The 15,166-nt window shown below is 38.6% G+C and overlaps 1 protein-coding gene across 1 annotated transcript in view; it reads left to right on the top strand.

The window, feature by feature from the left end:
* Positions 1–15,166, top strand: part of PPFIA1 (protein tyrosine phosphatase, receptor type, f polypeptide (PTPRF), interacting protein (liprin), alpha 1) — a 51,988-nt gene that overhangs the window by 11,456 nt on the left and 25,366 nt on the right. Inside the window, exons 3-12 of the mRNA XM_010137305.1 lie at positions 8,125–8,226; positions 8,876–9,040; positions 9,515–9,589; positions 10,023–10,124; positions 10,358–10,579; positions 10,679–10,825; positions 11,498–11,632; positions 12,692–12,775; positions 13,226–13,357; positions 14,654–14,716. Coding sequence (XP_010135607.1) covers positions 8,125–8,226; positions 8,876–9,040; positions 9,515–9,589; positions 10,023–10,124; positions 10,358–10,579; positions 10,679–10,825; positions 11,498–11,632; positions 12,692–12,775; positions 13,226–13,357; positions 14,654–14,716 — 1,227 coding nt within the window. The remainder of the gene's footprint in view (positions 1–8,124; positions 8,227–8,875; positions 9,041–9,514; positions 9,590–10,022; positions 10,125–10,357; positions 10,580–10,678; positions 10,826–11,497; positions 11,633–12,691; positions 12,776–13,225; positions 13,358–14,653; positions 14,717–15,166) is intronic.

The following is a 15,166-nucleotide window of genomic DNA, read 5'->3' as shown; positions in this document are numbered from 1 at the left end:
ATTGAGTATTACTTGCTTAAACAAGTTTGAAATTATAAGACTGAAGTGTTCATCACTCGGCAAAAAAAATAAATATATAGAAGGAAAGCACTTGAGGGGTAAGTACGTGTTGGTGCTTGTTTAGTGAGGGCGGCTTGGCCAGCCGCATTCAGATTTTCTCAAGCATTCCCTTTTAACATAGTGTGAAAATGTACTTTACAAGGACCAGCCACAGAACTAAACCTGACGACTGGAGGCCAAGATGAACGATTAGAATAGGGCAGGGCAGTGCCTCTGCTGCTGCTCACAGTTTTTGTGAGCAGAAGTATTTTGTCATTGAAATAATCATGCATGACGGAGCTTGTCCTGGGTCTGTTTCTAAAAAATAGTGTAAGTCATGTGAGGATTAATTTTTTTAAAGTTGCTAGAATGCAGTATTTAGGAATAAATAATTTTTAGTTCATAAAATTCATAGGAATTTAATATTAAATGTCAGCCAGAGTTATGTTATTTCCTGTGAGTGCAGCATGTTTAGACTTGATAAACAGAAAAAGACAATTTTTTTTTCTTATCCAAGGAAACAAACAGTTCAGTTTTGTTTGCAACCTCAAAGATCTTGCTATAGCTTTTGTGGTACCTGTTTATCCCCCATAACAGGGGATCTCAGGAAAAATACTGAATTTGTTAAATTTTCTCAGCATATCTTGCAGTTTTATGGTTTAGTGGTTTTTTGAGGAGCATCATATGCTTTGAAATCTTGTATGGGATCCCAGGAAATCTCTTGAGAAGAAAAACTTCAGTGAAATCTCTATAGTGTCGTATTAAAGATGGAGACTGGTTTTGTCCCACATCTTGTCAAACTGGTAATGCGAGATTCTTCCTCTTTAATTAAGTACAACTGTATTCTCCTTTTGCCATAGTGGGTATGGGTGTGGGTAGGTTTCTTCACTGACATGGACTCCAAAAATGGAGATGCCTAAAGCTACAACTAGGAAGTTGTGCGTCTACTTACTGTGTTAGTTACTAATCGAAATAGACTCAGCTGGGGTGCCCGAGTGTGGTAATTTGTATTGCGAAACCCTTAAAATTCACTGATTCAGAGTGTACCTGAGAAGCATGTGTTGTTCTAACAGCCCCCAAGTACTGTAAGCTTATTTCTGTGTTAAGGTAAACTATTCTCCTGGAATATTGGTACTTGGAGTGGTGCAGTACTGGAAAGGATTATGCTCTTATTCACCGGTCTGAACAGTCCCAGTTCGGCACAAAGTAGCCAGACACATACGAAAGTTGAAAAGCCTGTTTTTCAATGATGACTAAAGTTTTCCTCATACAAGTTTTAGCTGATCTTGTACCTTTTTTCCATGTTGGACAAGCTTGGTGTTGTTTTGTCGTATCAGCCTTAGATGTGTTCCATACATCCAAGAGCAGCTAAGGTGGGACTCTTTGCATAAACACTGCAGTAAAAAGATTCCAGCCATGTGACAGAAGGTGTTTTACTTTAGTATAGGTGTTCAGTGGTTTGATATGTAACCTTTGATACATACCCATAGCTTTAAAAGTAGTTTAAAAGACTATGGTAAAAATGAAAATGGGTTAATCCAAAATATTAGTCCAAAAGAGGAGTAACTGGATGAAATTTGGAGCATCTCTCTGCTGAGGAAAGGCTGAGAGCCCTGGGTCTGTTTAGCCAGGAGAAGACTGAGGGGGGGAATCTTACCAACACTTATCAGTATCTAAAGGGTGGGTGCCAAGAGGGTGGGGCCAGACTCTTCTCGGTGGTGTCCAGTGACAGGACAAGTGGCTTAGGTTTACCTTCCAGCACATTACCGGCAAGCAGTTGTGTAGACACCATTCGTTGCGTATATGATGTTGTATTCACTGGTGTATGTAGGGCTAATGGTGGAGCACGGAGGACACTCCGGGATTGATGTGTACCTTGCAGTGCAAGGTACGGTATATAATGGGTGATTGTTGGCTCGAAGCTTTGCCTCTAGTCTTGTATACAAGCCAGCACTGGTTTGCTGGGCTTAGAGAAAACTGTGAGGGCATAGGCAGTAGTGATTTTGCTAGTCGGGGTGGTTTGTAGAGGCTATAGGTGACAGTTTGAGTGCAAGTGGCTCTTGTTTGCCTGTCTCCAGCCAGTGCTTTACTTTGTGTACTGGGGTTTACAGGCTCACTTTCCAGCTGTTCTGTAGTGTGTATAAAGCTTGAGCATTGATAAATGTGGTGAAAAGAAAACATCTGATCCTTCAAGGAGTGAGAGGCTGGATCCAGCCATGTTTGGGTTCTGGTACTTGCAGACAAGTCTACCAGAACTGTGTTAGAACAGGGAGGGGAAGCTGTAGGAGGGAGAACATGGAACTGATGCATTTCTACCTCCCTTTTCCTGTTAATTCTGCATTCATCTGGCAAAGCTTCCAAATACCATCCTTCTTCATTTATGTTTTCTTGCACTTCAACATGCAGCACTTCCTGAAAGCTCCTAGCAGTGAAGTCCGGATTTGGTGCTTTGTAGTTCAGGCACATTGAACGCTGCGCATAAATTTCAGCAGCTCGCTCAGGATGGAAACTGGAAACCTATTTATTACCATGGAGACTTGGTCTTGCTATAAGCTTTTTCATTTTGCTCTTGGGCATATGTTTGGTACCTGCTGGCTGTGAGTTAGGAGTTCTTTTGCTCATGGCTTGTCCAACACTAGGCAGTCGATCCTGCTTTTCACTCCAAAGCAGACTGGAAACAGCGAGTTTCATTCCAGAGCAATACCATTATGTAACTGTAAACATTCTAGAACTTAATTGCCTGTTTAGGATTGAGCAGTGTTAATGACAAAGCCTAGATAGGTCAATCCAAGAAGTGAGCTTGAACACTGTACTAAAGAGGGCTGGAATGATAAAAAGTTTCTCAGGTTTAGTATTAATCACTGACTGGCAGCAATAGCTGTGTGGTTTGATGCAGTGTTAGTTTTTGCTAGAGCAAAAAAAAAAAGGCGTGTTTTTTTTTTTACATCAAGGAAAATGCAAATTGCCAAAAGTTGACCAAAAGTGATATTAAATGTTTTAAAATATCTCCATGCTGCTAGTTGGAATGCAAGAATTTTTTTAAGAGTAAACAAATTGGTGCTTGTGTTTTGGGCTTTTGAGTTCTAAACCATTGTGTGCCTAAGGAGAAATAGGAAAGGAGGTTGATCCATTAAGTGTATTACAAGCTACGGTCTGTTCTCGCTTTGGCGGGTAGTTAACTCTAGCTGGAAAAACAGTTACTTCAAGCATGAAAAACCTTTCAATGCTCTGAAACACGAGAGTTTGACATAACCATATTGTAATATTACATTAAGTCTTGTCTTAAATCCCCTTTTAAGTTGTTGGGGTTTTTGAGAATGAAAGATGAACTTACTTCATAGAACTGATTCTCTTAATGCTTGAAATAGGATTTTTTTTTTTTTCTTCAGGTTAGAAAAGCCAGGCACATTAATTTCATTCGCTGAAAAGCAAAATAGTTCTCTTTGCACATTGGAGGCAGATTTTTCTCTTTCCCATCAGTACCTGGCAGAGATATGAAAAGATTGAAAGCAATCTGATTTATTATGCAGAACTGTGCAAAGCACAGTTTGTGTGGGTTGTTTTCTTCTGGATTTGTTGTTGTTAGTGTGTGTAACTATGTTTTCTTGGAAGGCTGGATTTAATGATTAAAACATGTCACTTCTTTTCAGATTTAGCTATAAATACCCTTGAACTATTTCATCATTCTGCCTGATGGCTTAAAAGTCACATTAAACTGATGTGACTTAATAGATACAAATATTTGCTTGCCAGGAACTTCCAGCTATATTGGAGATGTTGGTTGCTGAGTGCCACCGAAAACTCTCAGGTTTAAAATGAAATGGCTATGAAATATGCTATTAGACTTAGATTTGGATTTCTCTGTTGTGTTGAAGACTGTTTATTTGTCATTTTCATGTATCATTTGGAACAGTTGTCTTTTATATGTGTGTAAATAACACGGTGGAAGCTTGTCTCAGATTCCTGTGTTGTCTCGCCCCAATGGCCTGCACTTTCCCTGGGTGTTCTTGTGCCCTCTTCAGCTTCTCAGATTTTCATTTTTCCTTTAAATAAGCTTTCTGGTCATGTTGTTGCCTGTTACATGATTTCTTGTGCACTACAGAGCGGTACATTTTTATTGTGGAATAAATGTTTTTGCTTGAGCGAATTCCAAGCAAACGTACAGTTCTGTCTATAGAGCATCCCTCATGCACAGTCTGTTATGTTAATAGACTTCCAGGGATTTACCTGTTTCTTTCAAGTTTTACTGTAAGTTAAATACTGTCTTTCCTGTCACGTAGCATTTATTTATTTGTGATGTACTATTTGTGCAACCTATAAATTACGCTTATCGTAAACATGAAGAGAAGTTATTCCCAAGAACTGGGATGTTCCTGGACTGAGATCTCACGAGTAACCAAGTGGCTCTCAGCTCAGACAGCAGAACATACCGAATTCTCAGCTTGACTCCAGCTGATCCGACTTGTGGAGGGATGTTTATGTTGTGACCTCTAAAATACTAAAGAGTGAAGGTCAGTGCTGAAGGCTGATGTAGAAGAGATGCTGTTGCTTTAAAAAAAGCATGGAGTTTATGGACAAAAACAGCCCAGAAAATGTATTACTGAGCAGCAACAAACTGACTTGTTCAATTTAGGTTTTCCATTGAGAGAATTTATGTCTGGAATGATGCAGTTGGTTCAGAAAGTTACTTTCTTGAGTAAACATTTCAGTTTTGTATGGAGTGTGGGTGTGTGTTAGTATGTTCTGATCGACAGGGGATGGTTACCTGAGATGGTCCACACTCCCCGTGTGCTGATTCTGAGACCCATTCGCGTCAGTCCTCAGAACTTGGTGTTTATAATTTTGATGGCAACCAGAAGCAGAACAGAACTTCCTCCTGATGTTCTCAATCTTCTCTTTAATTACAGAAAAGTAATGCAGCTTTGTGGATAAGTAGAAAAATCTGTCAGGATTATTCTTTTTCCTTTAATTCTTTCTGTACATTCTTCTAATGCCAAGGAAGAAATTAGGAGACAACTCAAACTTTTTGAAATGTTGCAAATAATTCCTCTACTTCTAAACTGCTTGAGGAAATCACAAATTGTCTGCTGTGAAGGTAAGTATTAAAACTAGAAAGGACATGTGTTTTGGCAGTGCCAACTGAAACTTAAGGACGTGCAAGTGTTCTTTATTAGGCAGTCTGAGACACAAAGCAAGTATATTTTGTTGAAGCAAACAGCAGCAGAGGCATTATGCAATGCCAGAAATACGTGTCAGTCTGTTTACGCAGCAACAATATCAATTCCAGTGTGCCTTGTTCTTTTTGGGTCATCTGACAGTGTGATGGTTTGTGTCATAATATGATCCTATCTTTGTGTTACCATTTCTATTTGCCTAGAAGTTTACAGTGGACTAGAACTGTATGTACTGTGATCGCTTGAAGAGCAAATAGAATTCCTTTCAAATCTACAGCTGTTTTTCAGGAGATGAAGCTCACACAAAATTGTTAGATAAGAAATTGTATATTAATGCTATACTGTGATTTTTAAGTTGAGAAAGGGTGATGAAACGGTGTCTGGTGGTCCTGACTGCTTCCTATAACCTGTTCTCAAGACTTGAGGTAGGGACTGGAAAATTATAGACTGTTCCATGTCAGCCCAGTGTCTGTCAGAGAACGTTACAATGTTGGTGCTTGTGAATTTTGATGTTGGCATTTTGAGGGTTTTAAAAATTATTTTGAAACAGGCAAAACTGCCACCAAGAAAATAAAGTTCGTATCAAGCTCTTTTGCAAATATTTTGAGTTTATTAGTACTTGTAGTAGTTTCAGTAGTTCTTAATTATCCAATGCCAAATGATAAATAGGGAAGGCCTGTGAAGAACTGCAACTGTGGAACAGTGCTCTGGGTCACCTAAGCGTGTATCAGAGCAGAAGGGCTGTGTGCCATCAATTGCCTGGGAGTCTTGGAAGCTGCCATGGTTGGGATGTTGAAGGCACAGGAAAAGTTTGGATGCAAAGGAGTGTCCTGCAGGGAAGGCTCATAGTAGAGGCAGTTGTTTTCCATCAACTGCTATGAAGCTTGAAGTTTACCTTGCACTCAGGAGCCTTCTATAGTCTTGTGTGTTTAAAAGTTCCAGTATCTATATTTACAGACCAGGTTGCTTTAGTAAGTGTATTTCCAGTGACTTGTTTCTTGAAAATAATAGGTCAGGATTTTTTTAAGGATCTGAATTAAATACTGCAGCAAAATATTTATGTGAGTGTAATTAAGTATCTTAAAGCAAATATCTTTTTTAGCAACTGAAAAAGGAAAAGAAATTAAGGCTTTTTTGCAGTCATTTGTGGATTAACTAGGGGGACAATACTGAATATTTTTTTCCAGTGAGCAGTTTTTTATTTAGGAAGAGGGATTATGGAGATGGGGTCTGCATCTGTGGTGGTGGCATTACTGTCATACCTACAGTGAACTCCTTTAGAATTAGTAATGATTAGGCTTTTACAAGTTGCTAGGCACATGTTGTGCAACAGTATTTTTTTTGTCTTTTTTGTCACATGTATATTTTAGAATCAAGTTTACCAGATTAATTTTGGAATTGGAAGACAATGTCTTTTGACTATGTCAGCTTATTTTAGCTGCATGTTAGAATTTGCAGCTGTGCTGGTGTAATTAGTTGAAGTGTCTCTTTTAAGCATGTGTTTTCAGTCACTTTGAATTTTAGTGCAAAACAGCTCCACTCCATGTTAAGCTTTTCCTTGATAGGCAGCTCTGTCTGTAAAGCAGGGTATCTGGCAGGGTTTGGAACATGCAGAGAAGCAGCACGCAGTGTGTCTCCATAGTGTAATGTTCTTCTTAGTTGGCTGCTGTTGTCTTCATCTTGTCTTGATAATCACCAGTTCAGCTGTACTAATCCACTGTTTATTAGACATGACTCTTCTTTATTAGTGTTCTCCTTATTTTGGACAATAGAGAAGACTCAATTATTTACTCGTCTGTCTTATACGAGTGCTTCTGAAATGTTCAGCCATTGGAGTGTCTGATGCAAGTTTATTTGCCTGTGCTACCTTGCTCTGATGAACATCAGTTTGGGGTTTTTTTCTCCTCTAGGTAGGTAGATAAGGTTATGCTCAGTATTTGCTTGTAAATGTGGTGTATAGTTGTATATCTCATTCCACCCAGAGCATGGTTACCGAATTGATAGAACTTTTCAGCGCCTTTTGAGTATTTTTGGTGAGGAGAGTGGAAATGTTTTAGGATGAGGCTCTCTCAGATTCTCAGTACAATCGAAACCCAAAAATGTAGAAGTATGTTCTGTGACTAGTCTCCATTCACAGTAGCAATAAACATGCAGGAACTGATGTCAGTTAGCTTAATTCCTGGTCCCTGATGACCTCTTACTCTATGTCCTCTTTCACTTTGGTTGAGCTGTTTGCTGAAACCTTTATTGAATTTGAAGGCAAAGCCTTTTGAGGGCTTTGAGCCCAAGGGCTCGGCTTTTAGAAAATCCTGATCCTAATACACAGGACTGCAGGGAAAGGGCTGTTTCAGTTCCATATTTTGTGAGGTATGAAAGTAGGTATAAATGAAGTTCCTCCAATGGTGAAGCTTCAGAAATGCTCTATTTACAATGAAGTAACCAATCTATTCTGGGAGATGCCAGGATTACTCACTGTCTCTCACCATTAAGTACTGGCTTGAAATTTGTCCTGTTTTGCTGCTTTCTGAATTTTACTGTGCTTAGTGTTCTGTTTTCTCATGTCTCCCTCAGCAGTCATTCAAAAAACCACTCCCAACAATTTTTTTTAAACAATAACAAAGTGTTACAAACATTTTTTCCCTCTGCTTACCAGGGAAACCCCGACTTGGTTAATTGCCTTGAGAGACAAATGAGTTCTCAAAATTAATGGTCAAACATCTCATCTTTATAGTTGACAGTAACAGTTTGAAGTGAACTTAAGCCTGTTTAAGTCTTAACGTGATGATACAACTGTATTGGCTTTAGACATTGGCAATGAATACTTGAAGAAATCGTGTCAAATGTCATCTGAATCCACTCTCACTATATCCTGATATTTGATGTGTTTGTATTTCTGTCTGGTTTATTTCAGGAATTTGCAGCGCTTACAAAAGAGCTAAACGTATGCAGGGAGCAGCTGCTTGAAAGGGAAGAAGAAATAGCTGAGCTGAAAGCAGAAAGAAATAACACAAGGGTTAGTTCCTTGTCTCCTCAAAGACCACCATTGAAAAAACATCTGACTACACAGAGAAAAACACTGAGTGTTGACTTTGAAAAGCAAGAAGTATTTTTTTCTTGATATTTGAACGTGAATCCCCCTGGAAGAGCGAATGTGTATTAAGAAAATTTGGAAGTTTATGCACAGCTCCTGATACTGCTGTGCAAAATCAGGAAGAGCTTGTGAGACTGTGCTGATATCTGTGGTACCTTTTGCAGTGTTAAAGTTTTGTAACCATACAAACACCTGATATTAGAGGAGTAGAGCGGGCAAGCTGTAGTGATCTGTTCCAGCAGCTTACACTGCTGCCGGAACAGTTGCTCTCTGATTCAGAGCACTTCCTATGCGTATTCTTCTGACAAGCGTGAAGTTTCTCAGGTTGGTGGTGGAACTGAAAAGACCTGGTTAAGTAGAAACCTTGTTTAAGAACTAGAGGTGGAAAATGTGTCGGCTCTGATAAAACTTCTAAAATGGGTGAAATGTTAAAGCCAGGTCCTCGTGCTTGATGTAATACACTTTAGCTCTCAGATTTGAAGTTTAGAACTCAAAAGTTCATGTTTTAGGAGGCAAAGGTTTCTGCAGCTATACTGAACAGGAATAAACGTTGTTCCTTTTTTTGTTGTAGCTATTACTGGAACATTTGGAGTGTCTTGTCTCCAGGCACGAGCGATCTCTCAGAATGACTGTTGTAAAGAGACAAGCTCAGTCTCCAGCAGGAGTTTCTAGTGAAGTAGAAGTTCTCAAAGCACTGAAATCTTTATTTGAGCACCATAAAGCCCTTGATGAAAAGGTAATGAAATATGCAAGCTGACATCTTCTCATCCTGTCCCCTCTTCCTTCTGTGTGGACCATGCAGTTGTTTCTACTAAAGAACAGAAGCCTCTGAACTCTCTCTGTATGAAGGTGGTGGCTTTGCTACAACTGCATCGGGAACTGCTCTCTTAATATGCTGCACTAAAGCAGGGTGCTGTAGTTTATTCTAGAACTTTATTAACTGTGCTAATGTCAACTGAGCATGGTTCGGGGCAATGTATGTGTTGTAGCAATTGCTTGTGACAAAAAAGAAAAACTGATTTTTAGGATATGCGTTGTTTCTCTAGAAGGCTTTTCATAGCATATGTTGTAATTTCCACTGACTCAGGATGAAGCAAGTCTCTCAGTGTAATGGAAATAGAGTCATTTATTATCCGAAAGGACATGACACGAGCGAAATTGATTTCTCTCTAATTTGAATGACTTCCAATTATTTGCAATACTCTTCCAGGTAAGGGAGAGGTTACGAGTAGCACTTGAAAGATGTAGCTTATTGGAAGAAGAACTAGGTACTACGCATAAAGAGGTAGGTTATTTTATTTAAACGACATCTTTGTCTGTGCATTGGGGGTGTTTTAGTCAGTATCTGTACACAGTAATTATTCAGTTATTAAGGTTCACTTTCGCTTCTTGTTTTTGATTTTTTTTTGCCAAGTGGGATAATCGTGTTAAAGATTAGAATTTGAAAGAGTGGGGAGGGAGCAAACAAACCCAAACCTCAACCTCCCTGCCCAACCCCAACAAAAAGGCCCACCGAAAGAACGAGTGCCTGTACCTTTGAAATAAGGCTTTTTGGGTTGTAATGGCATCAGTTTTTGAGTGCCTGTGCTATATTTTATTAGTATGTACCTTGCAGTAGAGTCAGTAATTGTTTTGCTCCTTTGCAGCTGTTCCTTACATTATTAGTGAGAAAGGAATTAACTTGAAACACGTGTATATAAACTTGTCTTTTTTTGTAGTTAATGATTCTGAAAGAGCAAAATAATCAGAAGAAAACACTTCCAGATGGGATGCTGGATATAAATCATGAACAAGAAAATACACCAACTACAAATGGGCAGGTACAGCTACTTACTTTTTTTTATCTGATGTCTCATTTTTTTAATGATTAATTTAGTATAGTTTAAAATTTAAATATCGTAAAGATTTTGAGTGAGTCAATTAAGTTTCAGTTACCACCAGTCTATCCAATAACAAAATTGTCTTAGGGAGGGGTATTTACAGGTAAGTAAGAATGTGGAAAACAAATTGTTATGTAACATGCAAATACTTTTTTTTTCCCCATGTTTAACAGCGATCCTCTGATGGTTCTTTATGCCACGATGAAAACCTTGCTAAAGTGATTGAACTCCAAGACATCATAGATAAGCAAAACAAAGAGCAGACCCAAATGAAAGAACGTCTTACTGCTTTGTCTAGCAGAGTAACAGAGCTGGAAGAAGACCTTGATACGGCTAGAAAAGACTTAATAAAATCTGAAGAAATGAATACAAAATTGCAGAGAGATGTACGAGAGGTGAGGAATAAACTGTCAAAATTTGGGTAGTCACAACTGCAACTGCTCTTTTTTCCCTAATTATCCGTTATATTGTAAATTCTGTCTTGTCTTGCATAGACTATGGCCCAGAAGGAAGACATGGAAGAGAGAATTACAACTCTTGAGAAACGCTACCTCGCTGCACAACGTGAAGCTACATCTGTGCATGACCTCAATGATAAACTTGAAAATGAAATTGCCACGAAAGACTCCATGCATCGACAGGTTGTTATTTGAAATAAGATAAAATACATCTTGCTCAGCATATAACTGATGAAATAATTCCTGCTCAGACTGTACTAAAGTGCTTTGCTTTTAGGAAAATAAATATCATCTGTAATGTGCTATTGTTAGCGATTGTTTTTCAGTAACTGAAGGAGTGCCTTGTACAGAGTTTGACCCTGAAAATGAAGATGAGAGAGTTTCCTGGAGAGGGGAAATGGTTTTGAGCATTCTTGTGCCCTTGATTATGGTGCATCAGGGCTGTTGTCCCTATTAATTGTGGGGTTTTAAGTCATTCTACCTGTATCCAACATCTTGAGTTTAACATGTGAGAGTTACTCATTCTAAACTAAACCAGTTTGAAATTTCCTTGATGTAACTCAAAGTCTTTACACAGCCTTGACGTAAAAACTTCACAACTTGTTCTATGCTGCTTCCCATGCCGTAACTATATTTATTGGGTGATAATTGCTTTCAGAATATGCAAAATTGTCACAGAAAATAATTTTCTCATGTGACAAAGAGGAGGATGCCTGATCTTTGGATACGAAACAAATTTTGGACAGTTTGTTTTCCATAGGTCTAGTAAACAGTAATCCATGTTCTTACCTTCTACGCCGATGAGAATAAATTATCATCGTAACACTAACCACTGGTGATCACAATCCTGTATAGAGCGAAGATAAGAATAGGCAATTGCAAGAGCGACTGGAACTAGCTGAGCAAAAGCTGCAGCAGACCTTGAGAAAAGCTGAGACTTTGCCGGAGGTGGAAGCTGAGCTCGCACAGAGAGTGGCGGCACTTTCAAAGGTGGGTCAGTTGGACAGTATCCTCATGACTCTCCTCTGCCGCTGTCCTGCTACGTGAAATACGTTCTTAAAGTGTTGGGTTTGTTACAGTGTGTTTCAATGAGTTCAGAAAATGTTCCTCCTTGTTTTATGCAATTTCCTTTCATCTCTGAACACACTCTGATTTACTCCTTATTTTTTTTCTTTGTGCTCTTTGTAACTTGAGCAGGTTTTCTGATAACTCCGTTACATCATTAAAAGGTCTCTCTGAATTATCACTGTGTTGCTTTTTATTAAAATTCATTCAATAATGGGCACAAAATCTTCTAAACCGAGAACTATTTCTGAAGGAGAAACCTAACTTTCTTCCTCTGTTAACTGAGCGAGGAATGTGGGGAGAGACAGAAGTAATTGTACTCATTAAGATTTTAGAAGGCTGCAAATGGAATAATGCAGGGTGAAGAATTATCTGTATTAACTACAAATGAGCATTTTCAAGTGTGTGTGTATGCTCTTTTAAAGTCTTAGCTTCTCTTCTTTCCCTGTTATCTTTCCTGTCCCTAACTGGCTCTGTAGTCTGACCTTTTGTCTTCTGGGAACTCTGCTGCTAAAGATGCTAAAGTATTGGAACTTACCGCCAAGCTTAGGAAGGTAGAATTTGTATATTAGTCCTTGTTTCTGCTTGCTGCTTCCTGCTTTGTCATGATTACTAACAAAGGGTCATACTGTTTAGGCTAGGGAGAAAAAGCTGAAAATGCATTCAGGTTTTGATTCATTTTATTTTTTCTTAGTTCTTGGGGATATGAATGAACTTCTGAAGTTTGCAGAATTCACGCATTTGCAAATAGTAGTTGATTCATGCTACTTAGGAGGGAGAGGCTTCATCGTTTTGTTACTTACCACACAAACCCTTCTACTTCTAGTGACAGAAAGGCATCTGTTCTGCATCGTGCGTTACCATAAATGGCAGTTGCACAGAGCATGTTATTTTATTGTGCTTCAGTGTTTTATGCTTTTGAAACCTTTTTTTTTAAAAAAGGCAACCAAAAACCAAATTCTAATTTTGTTTTCAACTTGACAGGCTGAGGAGAGGCATGGCAATATAGAGGAACGACTGAGACAGATGGAAGCACAGCTGGAAGAAAAGAATCAAGAACTGCAAAGGGTACCGTACATATTCTTGAGAAAGATGCAAAGCTGAAAGAATCTCATCCTCTTCATGGCTGCCTGCCTTTCAGCAAAGCTGGTTTTATTTCTCATCTCAGAAATAAAACCGAAGTATAGGCTGGCTGATGGTTGGGAGAGTTGATTAAATGATTATGGAAAAAATCAGTTCCCAGGTTATAGATAATGGAGTTGGTTCTGAAATCTGATTTTTCAAGAAGTGTAAACTCAGACTTTCATGCTTCTGATCTTGGAACGATTAAAGTCTTAGGTGTCCCTTATGCTCCTTCAGAGTCATGGAGGTACAGGCAGTATTCCTTATTCCTTTGGAAAAGTATTCCTATTAAAGAAAATGCATTTAGACTGAAGAACATTTACTGTTTTCACAACGTGGAAATCATTGTAGGCATTGTAAATTTTAAGTATTTCAGTGGCTTTTTATGTATCTTAGGCTAGACAGAGAGAGAAGATGAATGAAGAGCATAATAAACGTTTGTCAGAAACGGTTGATAAGCTTCTCTCTGAATCTAATGAAAGGCTCCAGCTTCACCTCAAGGAAAGAATGGCTGCCCTGGAAGATAAGGTGAGCAGTCACATTCCAGCAGGGACATTGATTAGCTGTTGCTAATCAATTGATTGCTACATTCTGTAGTGCTTTGTGGGTTTTGCAATGTGTCTGTAACTTCAGGTAAATAAAGACTAAATTCCTGTTAATAGAGGTGCTTTCTCTTAAGGCTGTATTTTAGTGTGGATTTTGAAAATGTTTTTTTGAGGCTGTCCCTGGGCATTGCACTACAGTGCATCTTTTAAGAAGCTTTTTCCTTTCCTACTGGACTGGTGTGAACTGTATGAATGGGCTTGTCCAGTGTAATACAGGAAGTCTAAAGAATTAGGACTAGAACGTCGACCTTTTCAGTTCAGTTTCTTTTATTTCCCACTGCTTTTGTCTGTACCAGTTACCCTGATTCATTGTGGGATTCTTGCAAGTTGAAACAATCTTCCCAGCTAGGTGATCTGGAGGCAGGTTGTCTGAATGTAATGGGTTGTCCCTTGCGTTCTCAGTGCACGTCTCGGAGCTTTCCCCTTGATTCAGTTCATCTTCTAACTTGTGACATGCTTCACTCTGTTTCCTTGTCGTCTGCTTTTGGATCTGTGTCTTCCATGCACACCTTGAAGTTAGATTGCCTTATTCTGCACTGAACAAAGCTGCATCTTCTGAAGCAGCGCTTTGCTTGCTGCTGACATTGAATTGCTTTGTCTTGGTTTAAAAAAAATCAGTCAGATACAATAGTTGAAATTGTTTGGTTGCAGCTCTGAAATGTTTCTGAATTTTCAGTTGATTCTTAGTCTGAATTTGGAAACTGCTTTGAGTGGAGATTGTTGTAGTTGAGGTAAAGCCAACAGCTCTGATGTTAGTGTAAGCCCTTAAGTGGGGAGTGTTGCTGTTCTGGAGGTACAATACATACAAGAAAATACCGTGTAGTAATTTTATAGATCAGGCAAGTGAAAATAAAATGAAAACCTTATGATACCAGCCAGTAATGCCTTAACCATACAGCAGATTACTTTGAACTGTTGTAGCTGCCTAATAATTCAATTTTTTACTAGTTTTGTCAAACAGAGCTTTAAAAAGCTGCTATTGGCATTAAATTTCTGTGAAACTGGTACTGTTACTAAATCCATTATTTAGAGGACTGTACACCTGAAAGGATAAACCATCAGCTATAATTAAAATGAAATAATGTAAGCAATAAAGTGGCTGTAACGTAAGATGCATCTCTGTAGTCTTGACTGTATTATTTTTTATACTCATCTTGGTTATGGTTTAAGAGTTGAAAGCTTTTGTAAGTAACGTAATTTGTGATACATTTTGTTTTAGAATTCGCTTCTTCGAGAAATTGAAAATGCAAAAAAACAAATAGAGGAACTTCAGCATGAAAAGGTATAATATACATTTCTGAAACAGTATTTTAGAAAGTAATTGCTGCATTGCTACACAGCAGAAAATAATGGCTACATTGCTGCCAGATTTGACTTCCCCTATAAAACTTAACATTATGTGCTCTGTTTGAAAGTAGGGAGCTGTTACTGCTCATTTCGTGGCGTGTCTGTCTTGGGTTTATGATGTTATACGTAATAGATGGCTTTTTACTCAGACTTAACATGCTTCTGAATGTGTTTTTTCTTAAAGCGTTGGGTATCATGAAATGCTTGTTCAACCGGTAAAAATTCTTTGAATTTTTAAGAATTGCAGGACAGGGAGAGAAGTATTTATTAGACTTGTCTGCATCTTCAACAGCAGCTGTCTGGCATTTCTCTTGTCCTGGAACTGGCAAGTTTCCTCCTTGAGTAATAGCGGGGAGGGCTTTCATTTCTTTGCATCCTTAAGCAG

Source organism: Buceros rhinoceros, unplaced genomic scaffold, assembly GCF_000710305.1.
Source record: "Buceros rhinoceros silvestris isolate BGI_N320 unplaced genomic scaffold, ASM71030v1 scaffold29955, whole genome shotgun sequence".
In the NCBI taxonomy this organism is placed as follows: domain Eukaryota; kingdom Metazoa; phylum Chordata; class Aves; order Bucerotiformes; family Bucerotidae; genus Buceros; species Buceros rhinoceros.
This window is presented reverse-complemented; position numbering and strand designations above follow the sequence as displayed.